Source organism: Macroventuria anomochaeta, assembly GCF_010093625.1.
Source record: "Macroventuria anomochaeta strain CBS 525.71 unplaced genomic scaffold BU25scaffold_35, whole genome shotgun sequence".
In the NCBI taxonomy this organism is placed as follows: domain Eukaryota; kingdom Fungi; phylum Ascomycota; class Dothideomycetes; order Pleosporales; family Didymellaceae; genus Macroventuria; species Macroventuria anomochaeta.
This window is the reverse complement of record NW_022985396.1, coordinates 230,761-252,137: the sequence shown is the minus strand read 5'-3', so window position 1 is coordinate 252,137 and position 21,377 is coordinate 230,761. Positions and strand designations below refer to the sequence as shown.

At 52.3% G+C, this 21,377-nt stretch overlaps 10 protein-coding genes across 10 annotated transcripts; 5 read left to right on the top strand and 5 right to left on the bottom strand.

Moving 5' to 3' along the window:
• Positions 1-188: 188 nt before the first annotated feature.
• BU25DRAFT_414181 (non-repetitive nucleoporin-like protein) lies at positions 189-4,467 on the bottom strand. Its single transcript, XM_033707222.1, has 4 exons — positions 4,389-4,467; positions 1,900-4,332; positions 1,094-1,848; positions 189-1,043 (listed from the first exon to the last, which is right to left on the bottom strand). Exons 1-4 carry the CDS (start codon positions 4,435-4,437, stop codon positions 387-389), a joined length of 3,894 nt encoding a protein of 1,297 aa, XP_033557912.1. The 5' UTR covers positions 4,438-4,467; the 3' UTR covers positions 189-386.
• A 514-nt stretch (positions 4,468-4,981) lies between these two features.
• On the top strand, positions 4,982-5,726 carry BU25DRAFT_414180 (GatB/YqeY domain-containing protein). The gene has a single exon (XM_033707221.1). It carries the CDS (start codon positions 5,097-5,099, stop codon positions 5,655-5,657), a length of 561 nt encoding a protein of 186 aa, XP_033557911.1. The 5' UTR covers positions 4,982-5,096; the 3' UTR covers positions 5,658-5,726.
• Positions 5,727-6,702: 976 nt separating this feature from the next.
• On the top strand, positions 6,703-8,419 carry BU25DRAFT_349606 (uncharacterized protein; the record flags this gene model as incomplete). The annotated part of the gene is made up of 4 exons (XM_033703263.1): positions 6,703-7,599; positions 7,646-7,727; positions 7,772-8,302; positions 8,361-8,419. Coding segments are annotated over 4 exons (1,569 nt in total), but the record flags the coding sequence as incomplete, so codon positions are not given.
• Positions 8,420-8,769: 350 nt separating this feature from the next.
• BU25DRAFT_375475 (Arv1-like protein) lies at positions 8,770-9,732 on the top strand (the record flags this gene model as incomplete). Its single annotated transcript, XM_033704093.1, has 3 exons — positions 8,770-9,025; positions 9,073-9,126; positions 9,183-9,732. Coding segments are annotated over exons 1-3 (792 nt in total), but the record flags the coding sequence as incomplete, so codon positions are not given.
• Positions 9,733-10,126: 394 nt separating this feature from the next.
• BU25DRAFT_414178 (uncharacterized protein) lies at positions 10,127-10,910 on the bottom strand. The gene is made up of 3 exons (XM_033707220.1): positions 10,772-10,910; positions 10,639-10,722; positions 10,127-10,358 (listed from the first exon to the last, which is right to left on the bottom strand). The coding sequence occupies exons 1-3, from the start codon at positions 10,780-10,782 to the stop codon at positions 10,226-10,228; spliced, it is 228 nt and encodes a 75-aa protein (XP_033557908.1). The 5' UTR covers positions 10,783-10,910; the 3' UTR covers positions 10,127-10,225.
• A 2,009-nt stretch (positions 10,911-12,919) lies between these two features.
• On the top strand, positions 12,920-14,285 carry BU25DRAFT_461799 (uncharacterized protein; the record flags this gene model as incomplete). The annotated part of the gene is made up of 4 exons (XM_033710471.1): positions 12,920-13,141; positions 13,191-13,235; positions 13,287-13,373; positions 13,425-14,285. The coding sequence occupies 4 exons, from the start codon at positions 12,920-12,922 to the stop codon at positions 14,283-14,285; spliced, it is 1,215 nt and encodes a 404-aa protein (XP_033557907.1).
• Positions 14,286-14,887: 602 nt separating this feature from the next.
• Positions 14,888-16,015, bottom strand: BU25DRAFT_414176 (uncharacterized protein). The gene is made up of 2 exons (XM_033707219.1): positions 15,963-16,015; positions 14,888-15,903 (listed from the first exon to the last, which is right to left on the bottom strand). Exons 1-2 carry the CDS (start codon positions 15,972-15,974, stop codon positions 14,938-14,940), a joined length of 978 nt encoding a protein of 325 aa, XP_033557906.1. The 5' UTR covers positions 15,975-16,015; the 3' UTR covers positions 14,888-14,937.
• Positions 15,974-17,365, bottom strand: BU25DRAFT_414175 (uncharacterized protein). Its single transcript, XM_033707218.1, has one exon. It carries the CDS (start codon positions 16,923-16,925, stop codon positions 16,281-16,283), a length of 645 nt encoding a protein of 214 aa, XP_033557905.1. The 5' UTR covers positions 16,926-17,365; the 3' UTR covers positions 15,974-16,280.
• Positions 17,366-18,152: 787 nt separating this feature from the next.
• Positions 18,153-20,178, top strand: BU25DRAFT_400338 (glycoside hydrolase family 43 protein; the record flags this gene model as incomplete). The annotated part of the gene is made up of 3 exons (XM_033704962.1): positions 18,153-18,367; positions 18,418-19,799; positions 19,853-20,178. 3 exons carry the CDS (start codon positions 18,153-18,155, stop codon positions 19,975-19,977), a joined length of 1,722 nt encoding a protein of 573 aa, XP_033557904.1. The 3' UTR covers positions 19,978-20,178.
• Positions 20,179-20,889: 711 nt separating this feature from the next.
• On the bottom strand, positions 20,890-21,327 carry BU25DRAFT_349420 (uncharacterized protein; the record flags this gene model as incomplete). Its single annotated transcript, XM_033703253.1, has 1 exon — positions 20,890-21,327. The coding sequence occupies one exon, from the start codon at positions 21,325-21,327 to the stop codon at positions 20,890-20,892; it is 438 nt and encodes a 145-aa protein (XP_033557903.1).
• Between the last annotated feature and the right edge of the window lie 50 nt (positions 21,328-21,377).

The window sequence follows — 21,377 nt, the reverse complement described above, 5'->3', positions numbered from 1 at the left end:
GGTCCCTCTGCGCATGAGTTTGTGCGCGTGTCCGCCAACAAACCCATCGAATATCATTTGCGCCTCAGTAAATCAAAACTGGGAATATAACCCTCTATGTTCTACAAGCCCTGCCGCCAGAGTCTCCATAATGAAGACTGGTTTACCAGCGGTACATGATTCCTTCCTCAGCGCAACTGCAACGGTCAACATGTGTGAATGATGCATGGGTATTTTTCTTGATACACTACCCAACGATGCTTCGACCCTGCGCCAAAGCCTTGCAACATACGCATACGTACAACCTCACTTGCGCCAAACCTCAATGCTCCTGAACAACGCCGCACGCTGGAAAAATGCCTAAATTGTTTTCCTTTTGCAAACACCATGTATATCCCCGAACCATCTCATCGCGCAGCTTCTTCGACCAGATCCCTCACATCCCTCGCTCTTTGCAGCCACTGCTGATCATCTGCGTCTCGACCTAGTGTCTCGCTACCCAATACGACTCGAAGATACTCTGCGAGTCCGATGGCGTTTTCGGTGCCGCCGAACAGCGCGCCCGATCGACGGCTTATGATTCCCCACTGCTCGACTGTGTAAATGCTCCATTTCATGAGGAGTTTCTTGTTGCGGCCGGCAAAGGGAGCTTCCTGCGCGTACCACAGCGCTTCGAATGTCGCGACGAGGTACTCGAAGGGTGCGTTCAGGCGGACGAGGATGTCGATGGGCCATGTGATGTTCGAGTTGAGGATGAGGTCCCGTGAGTTCGAATTGGCGTCGTGTGTGTAGTACTCGAGGTCGTACTGAAGGAGGAGCTGGAGGACGATGTTGACGGGGAAGACATTCTCGTTCATGTTTACGCGACGGCCGATTTCTTCGACCTTGAGCGCAAGCGACTCCCAGGGCTGTGCTGCTCTATCCGCGAGAGCCTGCTTGTGGACTTGCTCAACGAGGTTGGACCAGGTATTGCGGATGTCGGGGATGTTGCGATGGTCTGCGGCGTGGTAGATGAGCAGGCATACATCGTAGTAGCCGGCCTGATCGGCATAGTTGTGATACAGCTAGGTGTGTGTTAGCCACTGATGTAGAGCGGTTGAATGAACTGACTTACCTCGTCTAGCGGCTGGATTTGACCGTTCAGGAGTCCCAGCACTTGCTCTTTACGAGCTGGGTCGCGGGCGAGTCGTTCATCGTTCTTCAGCTTTCCTAGGATGTCGTCTTGAATGTTTGCGATGTCGAGATGATCAGCAATGTTTCGCAGAAGCTCTTGTCTTGATTGCCTGTTTCGTACCCCGGTCTCAGAGAAGCCGGTCATACGTGTCGATGCGTTCGCTTTAGCGAACGAGAGGTATTCGATCCGCTTCTCCAACGGCAGGTCTAGCGAGCTTTTGGCAAGCTGGTACTGTGTCTCTGCGGCACTCAAGTAGTCGTTGTAATGGGCGTAGTAGCGCCACAGAAGGTCTGCATGAGCGACATCTTTCTCCGAGCTCTGTCGCAAATACTCGATAACGAACGGCGAATTGATCTCGAGCAATCGCTCCGCCCAGCCCTTCTGCATATACCAGTCGTACAGGTAGTTTTGGAATACCTCATCGTCTGAGTTGTTGATCTGTTCGTATGCTTCAAACTTGCGCCGTGTTACTTGCGATACAACGCCATCTGGTACTGGCCCTTGGCTGTTGTATGCTTGATCGACCGCTTCAATGACTCTCAGGACGAGGTCATAGCATGCGGTACGCTTCTCGTAGAAGTCTCGTCGTACATCGTTCGGGTCAGTGCTGGGGTCATCTCGGTCTCGAATCCACGACAGAGCCTTGTTCCCACGATCCCACTCTTGAGCGACCTTTAGCAATAGTCGAATAGCACCTGAGACGTATATTAGCGGGATTCAGAAGATGACTACTGATAATGACGTACCAGCATAGAACTCGAGCTGAATGTACTGATTGACTGTTGAAGCCAGGTTGTCGAAAGTCAAGCTCTTTGCAACCTGCTCGAACAATCCTAAGCTGTCGTTGAGCAGAATGCGTCCGCGTTCGGCATTCGCACCCATGTCTGCTGCCTTCTTCGCAGCTTCTTGGCCGCGGAAGATCATGACGTCGTCTGCACTACAGAAGCTGCCGCATTTCCTTCTTAAAGCTTCTGCAACCGTTTCGACATTCGAGCCCTTGGTGATGTTGCGGTTGACGATTGCCTTGACCAATTCCTTGGCGAGGTCTCTACCTTCCTTGACGGAGAAGAGAGCCTGGAAGGTCATGCGTCGAACCATAGCTTGTGAGTTGGGGTCGAGCAGCGCCATAATATCCTCCAGTCGCTCCTCGAACAGAACAAGGACAAAGGAGATGCCTTCCACCATGTCGTTCACGAGCGTGACCAGGCTCGTCAGCGCCCTGTGCTCGCCCTGCAGCTCGACCTCTTCTTGTCGCGATGATACACGGCCCAATGCCTCGGGCCCTGCAAGACCTTCAATGAATGACTTGTTGTCGTCAAGGAACTTTTGCAAGTCCATCAGCGCACGCTGGATATCCTGCAACTTGCTGACCTTCACAGCTGACGCGAGAAGAGGGCCTGTTGGTGTGACGTCCTCCCTGATCACTGGAGCATGCCAGATAGATCGCACGAGACGAGCCACATACATTGCAATACCATCGTGTCGCGGCGATGCTCGAACGTTCTCGACGCTGGGTCCCTCAACTGTCGCGCTCTCTGTCAGATGCGCCTTACCACCAAACTCGATGAAGACCTTGCGAGCAAACTCAGTCACCTCAGGGTCCGTGATCCTAGCAATTCGGGAATCGGGCCCAACGTCAGAGCCCTGGTTGCAAGCTACAGCCAAAGCAGTAGCCGCTGTCTCGGCAAGACCGTACTGCTTAGCAAGCTTTCTGATATCGGCTTCAGTACCTTCTTGCCCACCTCCATACTTGACGAGGGCTGCGAAGATGTCAACGAGTCGCTTCCGTCGTACCGTCTCGATACCGAAAGATGTGATAATGGCGTATTCATTGAGAGGCTTGTCGAACTGTGTCGCGAGTTCATTACCGAATCCTAGAGGTTCGCTCCTTGCCGAGAAAGGCTCAGACACCTGTCCCATATCCTGAATCCTGCCCACGAGCTCTAACGTCAAACCGGTCTCGGTATACCGCGGAGGCTCCGAGCTTTCGCGCTGACCGAGCAATCCTGAGTGAGGAGCGGAGATGAAGAGGGTTTGGTTCCGTTCGTTTTCTGACTTGAGAACGAAGGAGAAGAAAGAACCAGGTGCGAACCTGTTGCCGTACTTGGTCTCCTTCAAGAATTTGGAGTTGAACCCTAGTGGCGCGCCGCCCTGGTACGGCTGTAGTTGGGTCGAATTGCTCTGCTGAGGGGTCTGGCCGTCATCAGGAGGGAATCGAATGTGGCGCAACTGCATGCTGTTTGGTGCGCTTGTGCTGTCACTGTTCCAGCCACCAGATGTTGTGCTCAGATATAGCCTGCATCCTGTAGATGTTGTTGCCATAAGCGAAAGGTGGTCTGCCTCTGTGCTCGCAATGGGACTCAAAGCAACAATCTCCATTTTGTTGAGAACCTCGGACTGGCGAACAATATGGCTGCACATAGTCTGGAGATTCGAGACGGTTCGAGTAATTACGCATTCGAGAGTCGCCGGAGCGCGCATGTGGTACACCTTGACGGTGCTGTTCGTAGAGAGCGTGTAGAGGAGGCTTCGTGTATCGTCGACGACCATCTGCGCGATCCCTGCCTGTTGTGTGGTCCCGTAGAACGGCAATGCAGGAAGGCCTACAGCTTTGGAGACATGGTTTGTCTTGCTGCACTTGCTGGAGAACCACCGATCCTCCTGCTGGTAATTGAGCTCGTATACGTCTTCTGTGCTCCCGTCTCCGAAGAAAATGCGCCCTGTCTTGGCCGAACCCTCGATCGTCGTCACTGTGATTCTCCTGACAGAAGTTGACAGCCCTGTGCGGTACAATGTGATGCCGTGAACTCCCTCAGGGCCCCTCTGACACTCGACGGCGATCAGAAAAATGTCGGTAACGGTTGCGACTACCAGCAGATATTCGATTGTGTCGACGAAAACCTTCGCACGCGGCTTCACCAGCTTTACGCAGGTGATGTTGCTCGGCTGCTCCTCAAAGCCGACAAGCTCAGGATTCGGGTGCGTGTAGTCCCAAAGATAGACCTGGTTGTCCACCACCACCCAAGCATGGTTGATCTCCGCGAACAGGCCCATCTTTGTCGACATTTGCGTGTGATCCACCTGCTCGAAGACGGCCTCTGGAAGTCGGTATGTTCGCAGCTTCTGGAAGGGTGCCCACGCTGGGTTTGTCGGTAGTTCGTACTCTCCAGATACGCCCTCTGTGGGTTCGTTAGCATCCTGCCGTGCGCCCACTCCTTTGTTTTGCGCTACTTACGTCCAACATAGGCCTCTAATGGAGGATAGCGGTTGTCCCTGTCCAACATGTTGTTGACTGTGCGCGCAGCACGCTCGATGGCGCTCTCGACTGGCGGTGCAGGAAGCGCCTGTGCTGGCTGTTGCGGCTGCTGCTGAGGCTGCGCAATGGATTGTTGTCGTTGTTGCGACATGGATGGTTGCCGTACCAGCCCGCCTCGATTCGGCGCAGGAGTGTTGATGAACATGCCCGGCGTGGGACGCTGAGGCGTCGTAGGTACCGAAAAGTTCATGATGTGCGTGGGCGATGTGGTGAATGGGCGCGGTGGCCTGGGTGAGAGCGAGCTTTAGGTGGTGGTTGGGGACACGCGCTGACGTTCAGGCGTAGACATTAATCGCGCGCAAATGCTGAGATGCTCCAGAAAAAGAAAAGCGCGCCACGCTTCGTATCGAATTAGACGCGGGACTGCAATTGCGGGTGGACAATGTGCTGGAGTTGAAAGTTGACGGACAACAAAAGAGCTTGCTTGGCGCGAATGACAGGGATCTGAAGCTCTGGCGCGTCTGAGCTTCAGCTTTTTGGTGGATCAACATCTACTCGAGCATTGACTTCCACCACAACTAGACGGGAGTGTTTCAGCATACTCGAGACTTCAACACTATAGCTTCACTCTACTCTAATCAACCATTGCTATCGCTACTTCGACATTCGCAAGCTAGACAGCCCACCATGGCACTCTTCACACCTACGATGCTGCGCACAGCTTTCTCTATGTCCCGGTCAGCCTGCATTCGCCATGCTACCCTGCGCTACTCGTCCACATCGACTTCTGAGTCTGTTGTTCTCCCACGTTTACAATCCGACCTCAAGACCGCGATGCGCTCGAAGAACAAGCCTGCGCTCAACGTCATCCGTGCCCTCCAAGCCGAGATCATCAACGCTTCCAAGACCGCAAAACCAATCGAGAACGACGGCACATTCTACGCTTTAGTCCAGAAGCAAATCAAGGCTTCCAACGCCGCGATAGAGGAGTGCACCGCCGCAAAGCGTCTGGACCTGGTGGAGAAGGAGCAAGCGCAGCTGGATGTGCTGAAGAAGTATGCAGAGGATATCCCCAAGCTGTCGGAGACCGAGTTGAACGGCATCATTGACCAGGCGGTTGCTGGGTTTGAGGAGGCTAAGAAGGCGTATGGGCCTGTCATGGGCAAGGTCATGGGCGCCATCAAGGGGAGGCCGCATGATGTTGAGTATGTGCAGAAGAAGATCGAGGAGCTTGTCGGAAAGAAATAGATGTGGTTAGGATCTGGGAGGAATACGACTGGACAATGACTGTATATCACGTATCAAAGATGTACCTAGGTACCTTGTAAACTATAATGTATAGAAGAACATTAGCTGTAACGTTTCAGTGCCTCCAAGACGGCAGTGGTCAGTTTGAATTTCTGCAATTGTTGATGTCCTCTGCAGAATAATGTCGGCCAACAGCAGTCAATCTGAAGATGCCAATGACCCTGGCTTGGGCTAGTGTACCGCAGTAAGGTGTATCGAAGCCTATCGTGAGCACAAAGACAGCGACGCCGGGCCGTTCCCGTGGATAAAGAACATCGCAGGAGCTGGAGGTGTTAGGGCGCATGCGACATGTCAATTATGCAGCCGTTCACGCATGTGGTTGACGCTGAGAGTCTGGCTTAGATTCGTACTCCACCAGACCTTGGAACGCTCCTTCCAAAGGCGGGGTGACGTCACGTTTTTGAACTTCACTATGCACCCCCTCGGTTTTGTTCGGTGACGATACGAGAGTAGGGATAGCCTTATGGCAACCAAAACCCTGGAGATTGGGCACAGTCGTGTCTTGTGATTTTGTAGCCTGAATGGCTCCAGGGCCTACTGCTTTGTTCCATTGTTCAGGTAGCAATACACAAGTTGGTCGCAATGCCCAACTTCAAAATATGCTCGAACTTTATGCGTCAGGCACTTGATTTCCCCGTCTGAAACAGCCCGCAGAGAAAGAGTCAGCGGCTATCAAGGCCTGGCCGCAAATCACAGCGCAAGCCTATGCAGGGTACAGGCGCAGAATGCGCCGGCGATGACGTCCGTATTTGACCAAGGTCGTACTACACCTACACACCATCAGCACTCCTAGCCTGCGGCAATATATTCGCAGCCGTGCGACTTACTCCTTTATTCAACTCTCGACTCGACTGGCGCTTCTCCCACAACACCTACATATTGCGCCTACAGTCTGTACACAACTTTCCGGACGGATAGCCGGCAACACCCCGCATCCCGAGTTATTGCATCAACAGGGCTGGGATAGCAATTCACTTCAGAGATTATAGCCATGTATCGCTCTTCGACCGGCAATCTCGCCAGCTATGACGACGAGCCACCTCGCGGAGGCCAGCGTTGGGATCGCGACAGGTTCGAGCGCATGAGGGGCGGCAGGGGTCCTCCTAGCCGCGACGACGAACACGACCACTTCCGCTTCCAAGAGCACGATCGCTTCCCAGGAGGCCGCCGCGACATCGACATCCATGAGGACTACGACCGCCGTGGCCCACCTAGCAGGCAACCCACCCGCGTTCAGGAGAGGGACCGCTTCTTCGAAGAGGACCGTTTCGAACGCCGCGCTCCTCCACGCCGAAATGATGTCTTTGAAGAGCGCACGCCTTCTGAGATAGCCAATCAGGCGCTCGCACCCTATCGCAGGAAGTCTGTCATTGACGAGGACATCAACATCGACCTCAGGAGTCAAGTTTCGAGGCCACGAAAGCCAGCGCGACCACAGTACATCCGCAGACAGTCATCTCTCGACACATTCGATCGTCGACCCCTACCTCGCTACGGAGATATTGAACGAGTGGAGAGGAACGAGTACCACGAGTACCGCCCGCCTGCCAATGTGCCTATTCCATTGCCTGTCCGCGAACGTCGCAGGTCACCGGAACGTCGACGATTCAGAGAGTCTGACGACGACCTTGCTTACGGTGATTTTGGCGGAGGCAGAGGCAGGGAGCGTGAAGAGTACCGCGAGATTGAAGTGTCAAGGAACAAGAGCAGAGTCCGAAGAAGCAAGAGTGTCGCAGGCTCCAGGCGCAGCTCCTCTTCCGACAGTGTGTCAGAGATCCAGCTACCGCGCGCGAACTACGGCAAGAAGGGCAAGACAAGACTGCCAAAGCGATTGGTGAAGAAGCAAGCGGTCATTGAGCTTGGCTATCCTTTCGAGGAAGAGGTAGGTTGCTTGTGAAGAATCATGAGAACCTCACTGACTGAGACAGGATGACTTCATCATCATCACTCGTGCTCTTGAGAAGGAACACATCGATGAGTGCATCAAGGTCAGCGAGAACTACAAAGAGGGTACGACGACCTAAATTTACTTCAGTACGTAGCTAATTGTGCAGCAGAGAAAACAACGTATGTCTACGAAGAGCGAATTGAAGAGACAGCCACACCTCCTCCGCCGCCGCCTCCGCCAGAGTTTGTGGCGGCTCCTCCACCACCTCCGTCCGTCTATGCTGCACCTCCACCTCCGCCATCTGTGTATGCTGCACCACCTCCGCCACCGCCGCAAGTCTATCACGCACCGCCACCTCCACCAGCATCGGTCTACGCAGCGCCGCCGCCTCAGCACGCGCCAACAGTGTACGAGCCATCAGTCCGCAGCGTGTCACCTCCAAGGCACGAGCACGAGAGGTATGTTGAGATCGAGCGCTCAGCTGCTATGCACGGGCCAGCAACGGCATTCCTGCCAGAGGGGCGCCATCTTGTACGCCAGTCAAGAGACACTCGAACAGAGCGCGATATCCGAGACGAGATCCGGTCGCTAGAGGAGGAACGCCAGTTGCTCAAGTACGAGCGTGGCGAGGACTACGAGGTCTATGAGCGAAGAGACCCCAAGCGGGAGGTTGTTCGTGTTGACAGGGACAGAAAGGGTAGGTTAGCCCTTGTCCGCTCGGCCCACTAGAAACGGCAAATTGATACCCTGGGTAGGACGACGCGACAGGCCGAACCCGAAGATCGTTGCGGCTATGATGTCGACTCTGACTTGATTGACTTGACGAAATGCATACTTCTATGGAGCTAAACTGGTCAGGATAGGCGCAGATGGCGAAAATTGCATGGCGGCGCTAGGGAAGGTTTCTCTTAACGATTTCCATCGGCTGAATGTCTGAAGATATACTTTCGATCTGCTATATTATGAGAAATCCGTTTAGGTTGGCGTGCTTTAAGAGGCAGGGGTTTCATGTTATATACACAAGATGTACGATCACGAATTATGAATGATATGCAAGACATGGTAGCAATTTCCAATTCTCATCAATGGATCGTCTGGTGGTGACGGACTTAACGTGCTATAAAGCTCTAAACTCCAGACAAGCTCCCAACACCACGCCCGCATCCCACACCACCTCGCTCCACAACCCCACCTCCACACCCGCAGAGCCTCACCCAATGGCTGCGGCGCTATGCCCATCTGCATAGAGTGCCGCTACCCCGTCAAAACACTGTACACCGAGTACTCGAAAGCCGATGACCGCGCGCTGGGCAAGGGCGTGCGCTTGACACAATGTCCGCGCTGCAAGAAGTTCGCCGACAAGTATGTCGAGCATGACTTTGTGGTGCTGTTCATCGACTTGGTCTTGATCAAACCGCAAGCAAGTTAATCTTATGGTGTGCCGGGGGATAGGTGCTAACTTCACAGGTGTATCGCCATTTACTGTTCAACCGGCTCGGTCGCGATGACGATAAGTTCGACGTACAGACCCCTATCCCCATCCCACACACAAGATAGTGGTATGCTAACGCATACAGCGCTCCATCCTCCGCCTCGGCATCCTGCTCCTCCTCTTCGACGTCTATCTAACATGGGCGCGCATCGAGAAGCTTCCTCTACCGTCCCACTCACCCTACCACAACCAACTCTCCTCCGCCTCGCCCGAGCAAACCAACGCAGCAATCCTCCAAGCCCAACCCCTGATCTTGCAATACCTCTTCTTCCTCCTCCTCGTCACCCTCTCAACCCTCGCTTTCCACCTCCCCATCCGCCTCCTCACCTCCCTCAACCCACATACCCTGCCTTCCGCCCTGCGCCCCACCTTTCAACACTTCATCCCCCACTACCCACATCCTACACCATTGTCGACGGCGTTGCTGGTCAGCTCATGTACCAAGCTCTTCCCCATACTGTTGATTATTTGGGATTATGACCTCCCGAGTAGCGCCACGGCGGTTAGCTGGGCGGTTATTGTCAATAATGTCGCAGCGCTGGAGATCCTTATGGATTGTGGATATCTCAGGGCGGGAATGTTGGTTGGTGTTGGAGCGGGGGCGAGGTGGGTTGTTGCGGGGAGTGTGGTTAGGGAGGCAGGGTTGGGGAGTGGGTGGGAGGATGATGGTGTGATAGGGAGTGTGGAGAGGTGGGTTAGGGGGGTTGTTGGTGTTGGGTGAGATGATGTGCAGTCTACGCGGATGCAGGTAACGAGACAGCTGGATTACGATGTGATACAGGATATGATACCCGTCTGCTGTTCGTTGCTTTGTTAGGCTTTCAAGATTGTGTGTGCAACTCAGATTAGGGCATCGTGCGCATCACTCATGGAGTGAACAGTAACCACACCCGTCAAGACATGCGGGTGTATGTACTCGAAATGCTTCGTTTGGTGTTTGTACAGCCCAAAATCCATGTAACGCCCAGCCAACTATACAATGCGCTCAAGTCTCGGAATGCTCGCCTCTGCTGCTTGTCTTGCACTTGTGCCCTCTGACACCCAGAACTCGGCATGTGCCGCCCGTCATGAACATGTTCCAGATTGTATGTGCTTCTCCAAAGTAGATCATAGGTTGTATTGATCTGTCTACCCTTGGTTGTACTCCGGTCGCAGATCGTTTCGTACAGGCGAGATGAGAGGGTGCAGTTGTGCGAGGAATGTGATAGCCCACATGATGTACATTGCGGCGGCGGAGAGGACGAGGGTTGATCGCCAGACACTGTGGGTGCATATTAGCGTGTGTTCTTTTTCAGATCGTGTACGGCGTCGCAGTAGTGTTGTACAACTTGGAAAGTGCCGGTGATGAATTTGTTGGGCGCATTGGTGTCCGACTGTGGCCCTTTACATGCTCTAGGTGTGGGTCGTGGGAGTGGCAGTTGAATAGCGTGCGATCGTGGAGTGGGTGTAGACGGCGATGGTAGTACTGATATCTCGGTGTGGCGACCACGACTCAAAGAGGTAGGTTATGTGTATGGAAGAGATGGCGAGATATAACGTACGTCTGATTCTCACCCTTAGGTGCGAGGATCCATGCTGCCGCGCAGAAGATCACGGTGACGAGAAGTCCAATGAAAGGTGCCCAGCTGTGTGGGTTAGCTGCTGTTCGTTTGTGCTGTGGCGGCGCAAACTTACCCGTTAGCCATGGTGTTTCGATTGGTGAAGAAGTCGAAGAGCCGTTCGTGAAGGGAGAATTTGGTGATGCGGCGATGCGGTAGCTTGCTTGAAGCTCGAATGCGATGACGCCTGTCGCGCGGCCAGGCGATACTTGGCACGCTAATCTTGAAATGCGCTAGTCAATTCACTTGGATACATGCGAACTTGTGGTCCTTCAATCTTTATCCAGACGACAAAGATCGCGAGGTGTCCTCATAGGGCTATACTTCAACATAACTTAGATGTGATCCAGTGCGCACGCGCTGGAGAGTCAACTCTTCATATGCTCTGCGACTCGGTACTTTCGTCTCGAGAACCCTGGACTACTTGTGCTTCCTTGACCGGTCACCTTCCACCTCACTGCTTGGATCTGAGCGTTCGCGAACAATTCTGCCTTGTGCCTTCTTGTGATCACCCTAAAGCTAGGATTCTTGCGCGGATACCCCGCTCGGGGCAATCTATAAAATCTACAAACTTCTTGGACTTGCTGACTTTGCTTCCTTCTCCAGCTCTCTGTTGAGGTTCAAGCTACGACGCTGCTCCTGGATGTTCAACTACGTTTTTATTCCAGACTTCGGAGCAGTCTGCATCGAAGCTTATACATCCAGGTCCAAGGATGCTTGCCAGCCGGTCGGTGAAAGGCCAGTTCCTTCAGATTCGTCGCCTCACACTTTCCCTCCTGTAGTAGACGGTCATCGCCTCTCAACAACTTGACATCCGGTCAAACTTGGACGCGTGTCCGAGTGTGGCATGGCCCAAGGAATGATTCGGCCCAGCCAGCATACCAGCCTGGCCGCCTTATCCACACATACATGGTACGTAGCGAAGTACCTGTCTAGTCATAGCTAACTCTCAGGAACGCTGAGGATCTTCGACCTGGACCGTGAAGGACAGTCCGAAATCATTTGCTGTAGAACTTCCTTGACCGCCTTTCCAGCCATCCCCAGCCTCGTGGACCGAAGTCATGCAGGGACTCTGCGGGTTTGCACAAATACACCATAGATACATACCGTCTCTTCAAGCCACAGGCCGCTATTACTGGATCGCAAGTCAAGACCATCGTGGTTGCTAGAGCCAAGGAGGAATCATGTTGTCTGGACGGCAAGGGCTGGATCGCGGGAAAAACACTCGGAGGGCTGAGGTGACTACAGCCCTCTTGTGCTCTGTGCCAGGGCCATGTTCATCACCGATAACATCATTGACGATCGCGACGGGGCTCGAAGTGAGCACGTTTTGACTGAAGTGGCTCGTACTGAGTGGTCTCGACAGCACATCTGATCATCAAGCTCGTCAGCCTCACATGCAAGTCGATATCAGCGCTCATCGGAACCGCAGTTGAGCCCTCCTCATCGACCCCGCGCCATGGCTCGTCCAATCAGTAACGATACGGTTACCATACCTTACAGCACTGCAGAACGTATCATCAGGCTTTCACCGGATAGCCTTGGAAAAAGACCTCACTTTTGTAGCAAGTTATTTGAAGTGAGGCTTGCAGCAATTGCTTGCTTTTGCACGGATACTAGCAGGCGAGTGACATTCTGCCAACCTGATTGTTCATCGCCGATCTCATCGTGTAGGCCGACGAAGGCGTTAAGGCATTTGCTACCTTGATATGGCCCCATCCCAAGCATTTGGCGACGTCCGCGGTGACGCAGGAAAGTCATGTCGTTGCACACCCAACGCGCAAATGAGCGCTGGTCACTGCCAGCCAATGGTGCATCGTACGGCATGCGCTAAACCTGCATACTGGGTCCGGATGTCAGTGCAAAGCAGTGTCTAGTATGCATTTAGATGCGGCCAAGATGATTGCCTTATCCTCTGCCACCCTGTGCTGCATATGGAGGATGCAGTAGCTCATGAGAAGGCAACTGTCTTTCCGAACTACAGCTTTGATCGTGCCACAGAGCAGGCAGCGCGTGCCAGCTTCATTCCAGGGCTTAGTTACGGAAAGTTTATATATGGGGCTATCCCAGTTCAGCTGAAAGCAGTCAGCTACCTCTTCCGCATTTCCCAGAGAACACCACAAGTGTTCAAACATTAGCGATGGACTCAGACGATCTGGTAATAATCGATAGCGAACCACCAATGAGTATCGTTGCTTCTCCTTCTGCCAATTCGCGGCTCGAAATGGCGAAGAAGGATGCCGAATCGGATACGGAATCTGAACCTGAATTCGAATCGCATCCCATCATCCACACTAACACCATGATGCGGAACGGCAAATATCGATATCACAACTATCTTCGGGATACCAATGACAATTGTGCTTTTTGTCACGACTTCCTCTTACAGGCGTACCGTGAACGGCGATTCGGCTCGTTTCCTCCTCCTCCACCCTTGATCGCGCCTGTAAGTCTCTTTATCCCTCTGCATGTCAATTTGCTAACTCGTCACATAGCCTCCGCCTCCTCCGCCGCCGCCGCCAATGCCTCATGATCCTTTCGTAAGTCCAGTATCACACAATGAGCCGAGGTTGAGACTCACTCCACGGTAGCAGCTACCCATTCGGCCGCCACCACCTCCTGTTTCAGTACCGCCACCACCTCCACCATCACCACCACTACCACCTCCCCCTCCTCCAGTAAGCGTTGAGGTATCTGGTTGCTTCGAGAGATTCACTGACTGTGTCAAGCCACCTCCACCACCACCACCACCACCTCCTCCTCCTCCAGTCGTATATTGTCCACCTCCACCTCCACCTCCACCCCCACCTCCACCCCCTGGGTGCAACAGTCTCACGTATAATCCCAGTATCGAAGTCCAGTCATCTGAGACGCTGATTCCAGCGAGCTACTCCGGTGAAAGTGTTCAGAATCCAAGCAGATTGGTCCGAATCCTGCCATTTCGCCGCAACGTGTTTGTAACTTCGCACCGCGCGCAAGCTACCGACTTCAACGAGTTCAAATGGTTGTTCCAGTACGGAACCACGGAGACTTGGTACGAGAAGCCCAGCAACGCTCTCCTCGGGCGCATGAAATGTGCACAATTGTCCGATCGTGAACCCGACGAGCTTCCCTCAAGCAATCCGAAGCCAACCGAGATTCAGACGCCAAAGGTCTGGGCATCCGCTGCACTGACCACGCCTACGGATGACGACACCTACGAATGTACTGCCGGCCATGTTTCCGATGTAGTCGGAACGTCCTACATCAGGACATGCCAGCAGTGTACCGACGCGAGGTCGGAAGCTCTAGAAGCCACAGATCTATCCCACTGTCTCGTCTTCAACAGCTCGCAAGCTCAAGACATGTTCGTTCCCGGTACCGGCGGTCGACAGATCTATAAGCTGGTCAAGTGCGGTAGCAGGGAAGCAGCTGTTGCTGAGGTTTTTCATGCTACTGGGCTGAACGGCTGGAATCTGGTTTTCAGCTGCGTCTTGAGAGCTGCCGAGGACATTGAAGGCAGAAGTGGGAAGTTCAAGAAAGTGGAGGACTTGTGGATGCTTGCTAATGACGATGATGATGATGGAGAGTCTGTCAGAGTCTTCTACTAAGCTCGTCTGGTCTTCAGCGAGTGCCTTGTCTTCATTTCGGCGCGTTCTGTTCGCGTTGCTATTTAGGCTTTTCATTTTTGATTGACGTTGCTCCAAGCTCCCATTTCTTCCACCCAGCGGCTTGTACCGAGGACATCTGCTTCTGCATGAACATACCGAATGTGGTCATACCAATTCCATACGACGCATGCTGTAAGCTGCATGCGCATCTACATTCGTGTACGCAGCAGTGCGTTGAACGCCCCCGGCAGCGCGCGACGCGACTGGTATGCCATGCAATGTACCAGTCCTGTCATATTGGCGCTACGACCCTGGCTGTACCCGGCGCTTGTAGCCTCACTTCTACGATCTACTGGAACGTTTGGGGGCCACTATGTAAGTTGACTATCCAATTACCAGGGGCCACGACATGTTGCTTTTGAACCTAGCGTCGATCTCCTATCTTATTTTCTCGTAACCTTCAAAACCAAGACCTCGACATTGCCTCTTATCATTACTGTTTCATGGAGTTGCGGCGTTTTGACACACGTTGGGCACAGCATAGAAATTGCATAGCGCTGTTGGTAATTCAAAAAGTTGACTTGTAATGAAGTCATTACATACAGTACCATCACTGCCAAAATCCAGCAGAGTATGACAGGCTGCGCTCCTCCTACCGTTCATCCAAGACTTGCATAAGAAATGAGTTCTTGATGCTGCACACCTCCCCAGCATTACATCCAATCAAGACTCGCGCTGCTGCATCATCCCCGTCTCCTCGCATCTGAGCGATGATAGTGGCAGCTGTCTCGCACGATATCTCATCATTGCCAATGGCCGGTCTGCATATTGGCGGCGGGGCTGTTGTTGTGGGTGGACAAAAGCAGTCAGCCGTGCTGGGACATTCGGGATCTTCCATGGTGACCTCTGGTTGTGGTTTATAGATAGGGCAACAGCCTTGGCTCTGTGTGATGGCTGGCGCGCGTTCCGGGTACGTGAAAGCTGGCAGGACTTCTTGTGGTCTTGGTGGGGGTGATGAAGAGTCGGTCTCGCTTGGGCTTGCATAGCAGCTTTCGGCCTTTCTGCAGGCTTCGATGGACTTTGACATGATAGTGGCTTCGATTTGGACCTCTGTCGAGGTTCTTGTCGTCGGCCCGCATTGTGTCGCTGGGTCGCATTTCGTCGTCGAACAATTCGCCTGGATTGGTTGTCTCGATACTTGCACCGGTTGTCTTGATATTTGGATGGGTGAAGGACGAGGATTGTGTTCCCTAGGATATGTCTGGCTTAATGGTTGTATGTGTAACGAGCGTGGCCCGGTGTTGGTCGTATATGGTAACGAAGCACTCGGACTTTTCACAATTGATATTGGCGTTTCCGGTTCAACTGAGCCGTCTGTTTGCTCGCACGACCGGAGGAAAAACTCAACCTCTTCTTTCAAGATCCCGTGACGTGCCAGCAAAGTTCGTAGTCTTTCATTTTCCTGGGCAACCTTGCGTGCCGCCCGTTGCATGTCCTGTGTTGCAGCGACGCCTTTCAATTCATACTCTTGCACGCGAGTTTGAAGATCTTTGATCAGGTCTTTCCGCCGTGCACGTGAACGCCTCTGGTTGTCCCTGATCCTGATTGCGTCATCGACCTGGCACTCACGTTAGCGATACAATTGGCCCCGCAATCAAGGTACTCGTGTATACCAACACTTTTCGACATCTTGAGTGAGTATTTTGCAAGTAGTCAAGCTTTGGCATAGGATGGTACTTTGCAGAATGCAACCCTTGAAGACGCGGATCGCTCATACCAGTTCGGCGTCCGTGCATTCACGCTAAAGATTGTGGCAAGAGCCATCTTCAAGTGCTTCCTCCTCCATCGTTCTCGACCTTCTTGTAAACTTGTTTGTTCAGACCTTCTTGTAAGCTTGTTTATCCAGTAATCAGCCCCGAGCGCCAGGTCTAATGCATCGCTTTCTATACCACCAAAAACAAAATAAAGTCTGGTGCATCCAGCTTTTCAAATAGATTACATCTTCTTGAGGTCTGGCAGTGCTTCAGCTTCCTTCGCCTTTGCCAGTCTCTCTTTTTCTGCTTTGCTCCGCTTCTCATCTCTTTCACTATACCGATCGCCGAACAGGTCAAAATGCGGTCGCATAACCAGCGTGTACTTGACGAACTCTTCCATACAGTCCACGAGTCGATCCCTGTTACCACTCGGCATCAGTCGGCTTCCTCCCTCGGCATCTTCTGGTTCGGTGAATTGCTTGTACGCTATTGGGATGGAGCTTTGGTTCGGTATCGCGAACATGCGCATCCATCGTCCGAGGATTCGCAGGGTGTTTACAGTGTTGAATGATTGGGAGCCTCCGGACACCTGCGCAATCGCCAATGTTCGTCCTTGTGTAGGCCGGACAGAGCCTGTTGACAACGGTATCCAGTCAATTTGGTTCTTGAAGACAGCAGTAACGTTCCCATGCTGTTCGGGACTGATCCAGATGTGGCCATCACTCCACTTACTGAGCTCGCGCAGCTCTTGTACCTTTGGATGCAAGTGTTGTTCGTCATCCTTTACCGGAAGTCCTTTTGGATCGTACATGCGGACGTCGCAACCGAGGCGGAACAGTATCCTACTGGCTTCATACGACAAGAGGCGCGAGTATGATCTGTTCATTGTCAGCCAAAGCCTCTGCTCGACTTTGATTTGGGTGAACTCTTACCGATCACGCATGCTGCCATGCAGAACAAGAACTCTGAGTCTCTCTTGGCCCTTGTCGAGGATCTGGTTCTCAACCATCTTCAATACTGTGCTCAGCTCCAGCTGAGAAACCCAGTCGCTCTTCGAGATCTCTTCATCGAGGAGAAATGGTCTGTACTTCTTCCGAATTTCGGCGTCATCTTGAGACTGAGGTATTACGAAGGACCGGTTGCGATAAGCTGGATCTACTCCGAGCTCTCTCCTGGTGCGTTCTGCCGCTGTATTGTTTAGATCGCCACTGATCATACTCGGTGAAGTTGTATAGAAGCGACGAAGCGTAGCGGTCTTGCTTACGCTCTTGGGACGGATCGTGATTCGAGAAAGATTCATTAACTGGTTGCGTGCAGCCACAGACTTTCCAGGACCGCAGGTTGTTCTGGAATTTTTCTCGAAGGTATGATGATGCACGACAAAATCACCACAGGGTCCATGCTATTGCATCTAAAGTTAGGCTACATGGCGTTCGATAGGTCACTCGAATCATCTCATTCGCTCAGAATATCAGCCTCGGCATGGCTCCACCACTAACAGCTACTAATTCAAGTTACACTAGGTTATGCATCCTTCCTCTTATCGTGAGCTATCTGTCTTGGTTGTGTTTGTAACACAATCGCAACCACAGATTTTAGGCGTACAAATCATCTGTTTACCTTCCGGAATAACTCAAGAAAGTACCACGACACCCACGACGGCATTTATGCAAAAGCCATCATCACGCATGCAATCCCCCAGAGCAATGACGTTACACCCATGTTTTGTAATGCAGAATGCTTGGTCCTCTTTCCCACGGGGTTCTTCGGCACGACACCCAACGCTGTCTACGGATTTTCGAACTTGAAGACCATGTGCACGCCTGTTGGAGAGCTCAGAAAGTGCGAGTGCGAGTGCGAGTGCGAGTGCGAGTGCGACCGAAATAGGCTAAATGCGATCCTACAATCCCCAAATTATGCAGACGGAAGATCTGCGCATGCAAACAACGCCGCGCGGGGTCGTACAGGTACGGGGGATACTTATAAATTACGGAGTATCTAGGAACGATCAAAGACTGAAGCATAGGTGGCTTGAGTATTTATAGATAAGAAGATGGCGACTGAAGACGATCAGTAAGTAGTTGTTGAGCCCGGCCTCAACCGCCGTATCATCATGTTGGTTCTTTGTAACATAATCTGGGCATGTATCACGCTGATTCCTTTGGTATCTTGCAGTAACAGGGACAAAACATACACCAATCCCATTCTTCCGGGATGGAACTCAGATCCAAGCTGTACATTCGTCAAGGAGTGGGACGATACTTTCTTCTGCACTACATCCTCCTTCTTAGCATTTCCTGGGGTACCTATCTACGCCAGTAAAGATCTGTAAGCCACGCCCTAGAGGCTGTCATAGAGCTGTACTGATGTTGTTTTAGTACTAACTGGAGGCTAGCCAGTCATGCCCTCACTCGTCCAAGCCAACTGCCTGAACTTTGTAATCCAGGTCAACAGATGGAAGGCATGTGGGCATCTACGATTCGCTACCGCGACGGGACGTTCTATCTCATTACATCCTACATCCAATGGAATGACTGGGCTCCAAAGATCTTACTCTTCACAACAAAGCATCCCTTCGAAGACAATTGGAGCGATCCTGTTGTGATTGAGAATCCTGCCAACGATATCGATCCAGACATCTTCTGGGATGACGATGGAAAGATCTACATGGCTGTTGCTGCGGGCATTTGGATTAGCGAGATCAACATTGAGACGGGTGCAGCTACAGAGCCCTTCAAAGTCTGGAATGGTACAGGAGATCGCAATCCGGAGGGCCCTCACTTTTACAAGAAAGATGGCTACTACTACCTCTTGATCGGAGAGGGCGGCACTGAGCTGAACCACACTGCGACGCTTGCACGATCGAAGGATATTCGAGGGCCGTACGAAGGGTACCCTGGAAATCCGTTCTTGACGAACAAGAACACAGATGAGTACTTCCAGACAGTTGGTCACGCAGACCTCTTCCAAGACGCTTCGGGCAACTGGTGGGCCGTTGCACTTGCCACTCGATCTGGACCTGCCTGGGAGGTATATCCAATGGGTCGAGAAACCGTGCTGGTGCCGATGAAGTGGGAGAAGGGCGAATGGCCGGTCATCGATCAGGTTCGCGGCAAGCAGTCCGGACCTCTGCCACCAACGAACAAGCGTGTCAAGGGCAATGGTCCGTTTGCTGACGAGGGCGATGAGCTGAATTTTGCCCCCGGATCATCGTTCCCCAAACAGTTGCTATTCTGGAGGCCACCAAGAACATCTCTGTTCGCCATCTCGCCACCAGGGCATCCCAATACCCTACGCATCTCGCCCTCAAGAGTCAATTTGACTGCTGACACTGTCTACAACCCGGCTGGAGACGGTATCGCATTCATCGCTCGCAAACAAACCGCCACTACATTCGACTACAGTGTGGAACTGTCGTTTCAACCCACGCAAGCAGATGAGGAGGCAGGAGTCACCGTTTTCCTGACCCAAATGCAACACATCGATCTCAGCGTCATAAATCTCGCCACCAACGGCAGCCTTGCACCTCACCTTCGGTGGCGTGTGGAAGCAGTCGGCAACCCCAACTATACCGCACCAGAAGCCAATACGGTGCCCTTGCCAAAGTCATGGCGCGCTCAGCCTGTTCGTCTGAGTATCGAAGCCACGGAAGACTCACAGTATAGCTTCTCGGCAGCGCCCGTGTCGAGGCCCAAGGAAGCGATCAGTATGGGAACTGCGAGTGCTGAGATTGTGTCAGGCGGTAGCGGCCCTTTCACTGGTAGGTTTACTCTGCTGCGATTTTCGAGTCGTTGCTGACACTGGTCCTTGTAGGCACAATTGTTGGCGCTTTTGCTACTAGCAATAACGGAACTGGTACTACTCCGGCGTACTTCAGTAGATGGCGATATACTCCGAAGAAGCAGGCGGTAACGGCTGGCGTGTTTATTCCAGCTTGAAAGTCTAGGTCTTCAGACAAGAAGAGGTTTGTTTTGAAAAAGCACCAATTGGAAAGAGACACAACTTTAACAAAGCTGCAATACTACAACATAAGACTGGGGCTTGCCAGAGTACTCTGTATTGGATACCTGTTTGCTTTTAGTCAATTATTAACAGGGCGACTAGAGTTAAAATGCTATGGGTTGTTGCCCTACGCTAGTCTACGCAAGGATTGCGCTGGGTGTTAATACGTCTTCGAAAACGAACCTCTTCGTAGTCTGTGGATCTGCGTCCGAAAGTACCTTCCCAAAAAAAATTTCCGACAGCTGCTAAAGCTAAGTACGACCGAATCGTGATTCCCGTTGTCCGATTGTTGTCCGATTGTTGTTGCATCGAAGGATGCTGAGCTATACCGAAACGCACAAGGCTAATGGAGACCAATGCTACCTCAACCTCGCCAAAACAATCTTTCGCACGTGAAGATCATTCAGATCAAGTTTTTCTACTCCGAAGCCGCTTGCACTTGCCAACCCCGCGTTCTCTGCTCGATGTTTTCCCCGCACTCCATCTCCACAATTTTACCGTTGTATACCCATTCGAAAAATGCCTTAAGCTGGCCAGGGTAATTATTGGCCAGGGGTACTTCTCGGCCACCCAGCAGCACGTCAACACCACATTTGAAGCCGAGTTTTGCCAATAATCAAACTTATATTTGCCGCACAGTACACATGGATTGAAGCGTAGCATTAGCTGCTGCTGCTGCCTTTGCTGCGTCTGTTGTATATGATTTGCTAGCATTTTTAGTGGCCTGAGCAGCAGCAGCCTCCATAGCAGCTTTAATAGCCTCAACGTCACTGAACCACTGATTTTGATAAATTTTGACTTGCTCTCTTGGCCAAGTATTCTGAAGCTGACTGAGTTGACTCCACCCTTTACACAAACAGCTCTAAGGAGGTGCGTATAACATCAGGACTAGCTGCCTGTGCTCGTGGAGTTTTGATAGTTTGGCCAACATCAGAGGCAATGCATGGTTGTTGTGATAGAAACTGAGATATCCACTCATTGCCAAGAGGCACAGAGTTGTGATTCATGTGTAGGAAGCAGGTGGCCATTTCTTGTATGCAGGTGTGTGTAGGAGGTTGAGCACATGAGTCATCTTCAAGGATCCATTGAACTAAGAAGTCCTCCTGCTCCAGAGTCAATTGTTGTTGGTGTTGATGAGCTATTGTATGGGATTGGCAACTAGCAAGGCGCTCTTGGATTATGGATTTGACAACACCATAGGCCTTGGCAGCCTTCTGCTGGCTTGTAAAGACACTAGAATTGAGATTGCAGATAGCGTTATTAAATGCAACTTCACAAGCATACATTTTGAGCAGGTGGTGTTAATAGTATAGAGCTTCAAAAGTGGTGTTGACGC

What these genes read in the sequence shown, in the direction of transcription:
- BU25DRAFT_414181 (XM_033707222.1), bottom strand. Translation starts at nt 4,437, where the DNA reads ATGTTGGACAGGGACAACCGCTATCCTCCATTAGAGGCCTATGTTGGA. An exon ending in ATTAGAGGCCTATGTTGGAC is followed by an intron (nt 4,333 to 4,388) that starts GTAAGTAGCGCA and finishes ACGAACCCACAG; the next exon opens with AGGGCGTATCTGGAGAGTAC. An exon ending in AAATCCAGCCGCTAGACGAG is followed by an intron (nt 1,044 to 1,093) that starts GTAAGTCAGTTC and finishes ACACACACCTAG; the next exon opens with CTGTATCACAACTATGCCGA.
- BU25DRAFT_414180 (XM_033707221.1), top strand. Translation starts at nt 5,097, where the DNA reads ATGGCACTCTTCACACCTACGATGCTGCGCACAGCTTTCTCTATGTCC.
- BU25DRAFT_414178 (XM_033707220.1), bottom strand. An exon ending in CCTAAGGGTGAGAATCAGAC is followed by an intron (nt 10,359 to 10,638) that starts GTACGTTATATC and finishes ATGCACCCACAG; the next exon opens with TGTCTGGCGATCAACCCTCG.
- BU25DRAFT_414175 (XM_033707218.1), bottom strand. Translation starts at nt 16,925, where the DNA reads ATGAACAGATCATACTCGCGCCTCTTGTCGTATGAAGCCAGTAGGATA.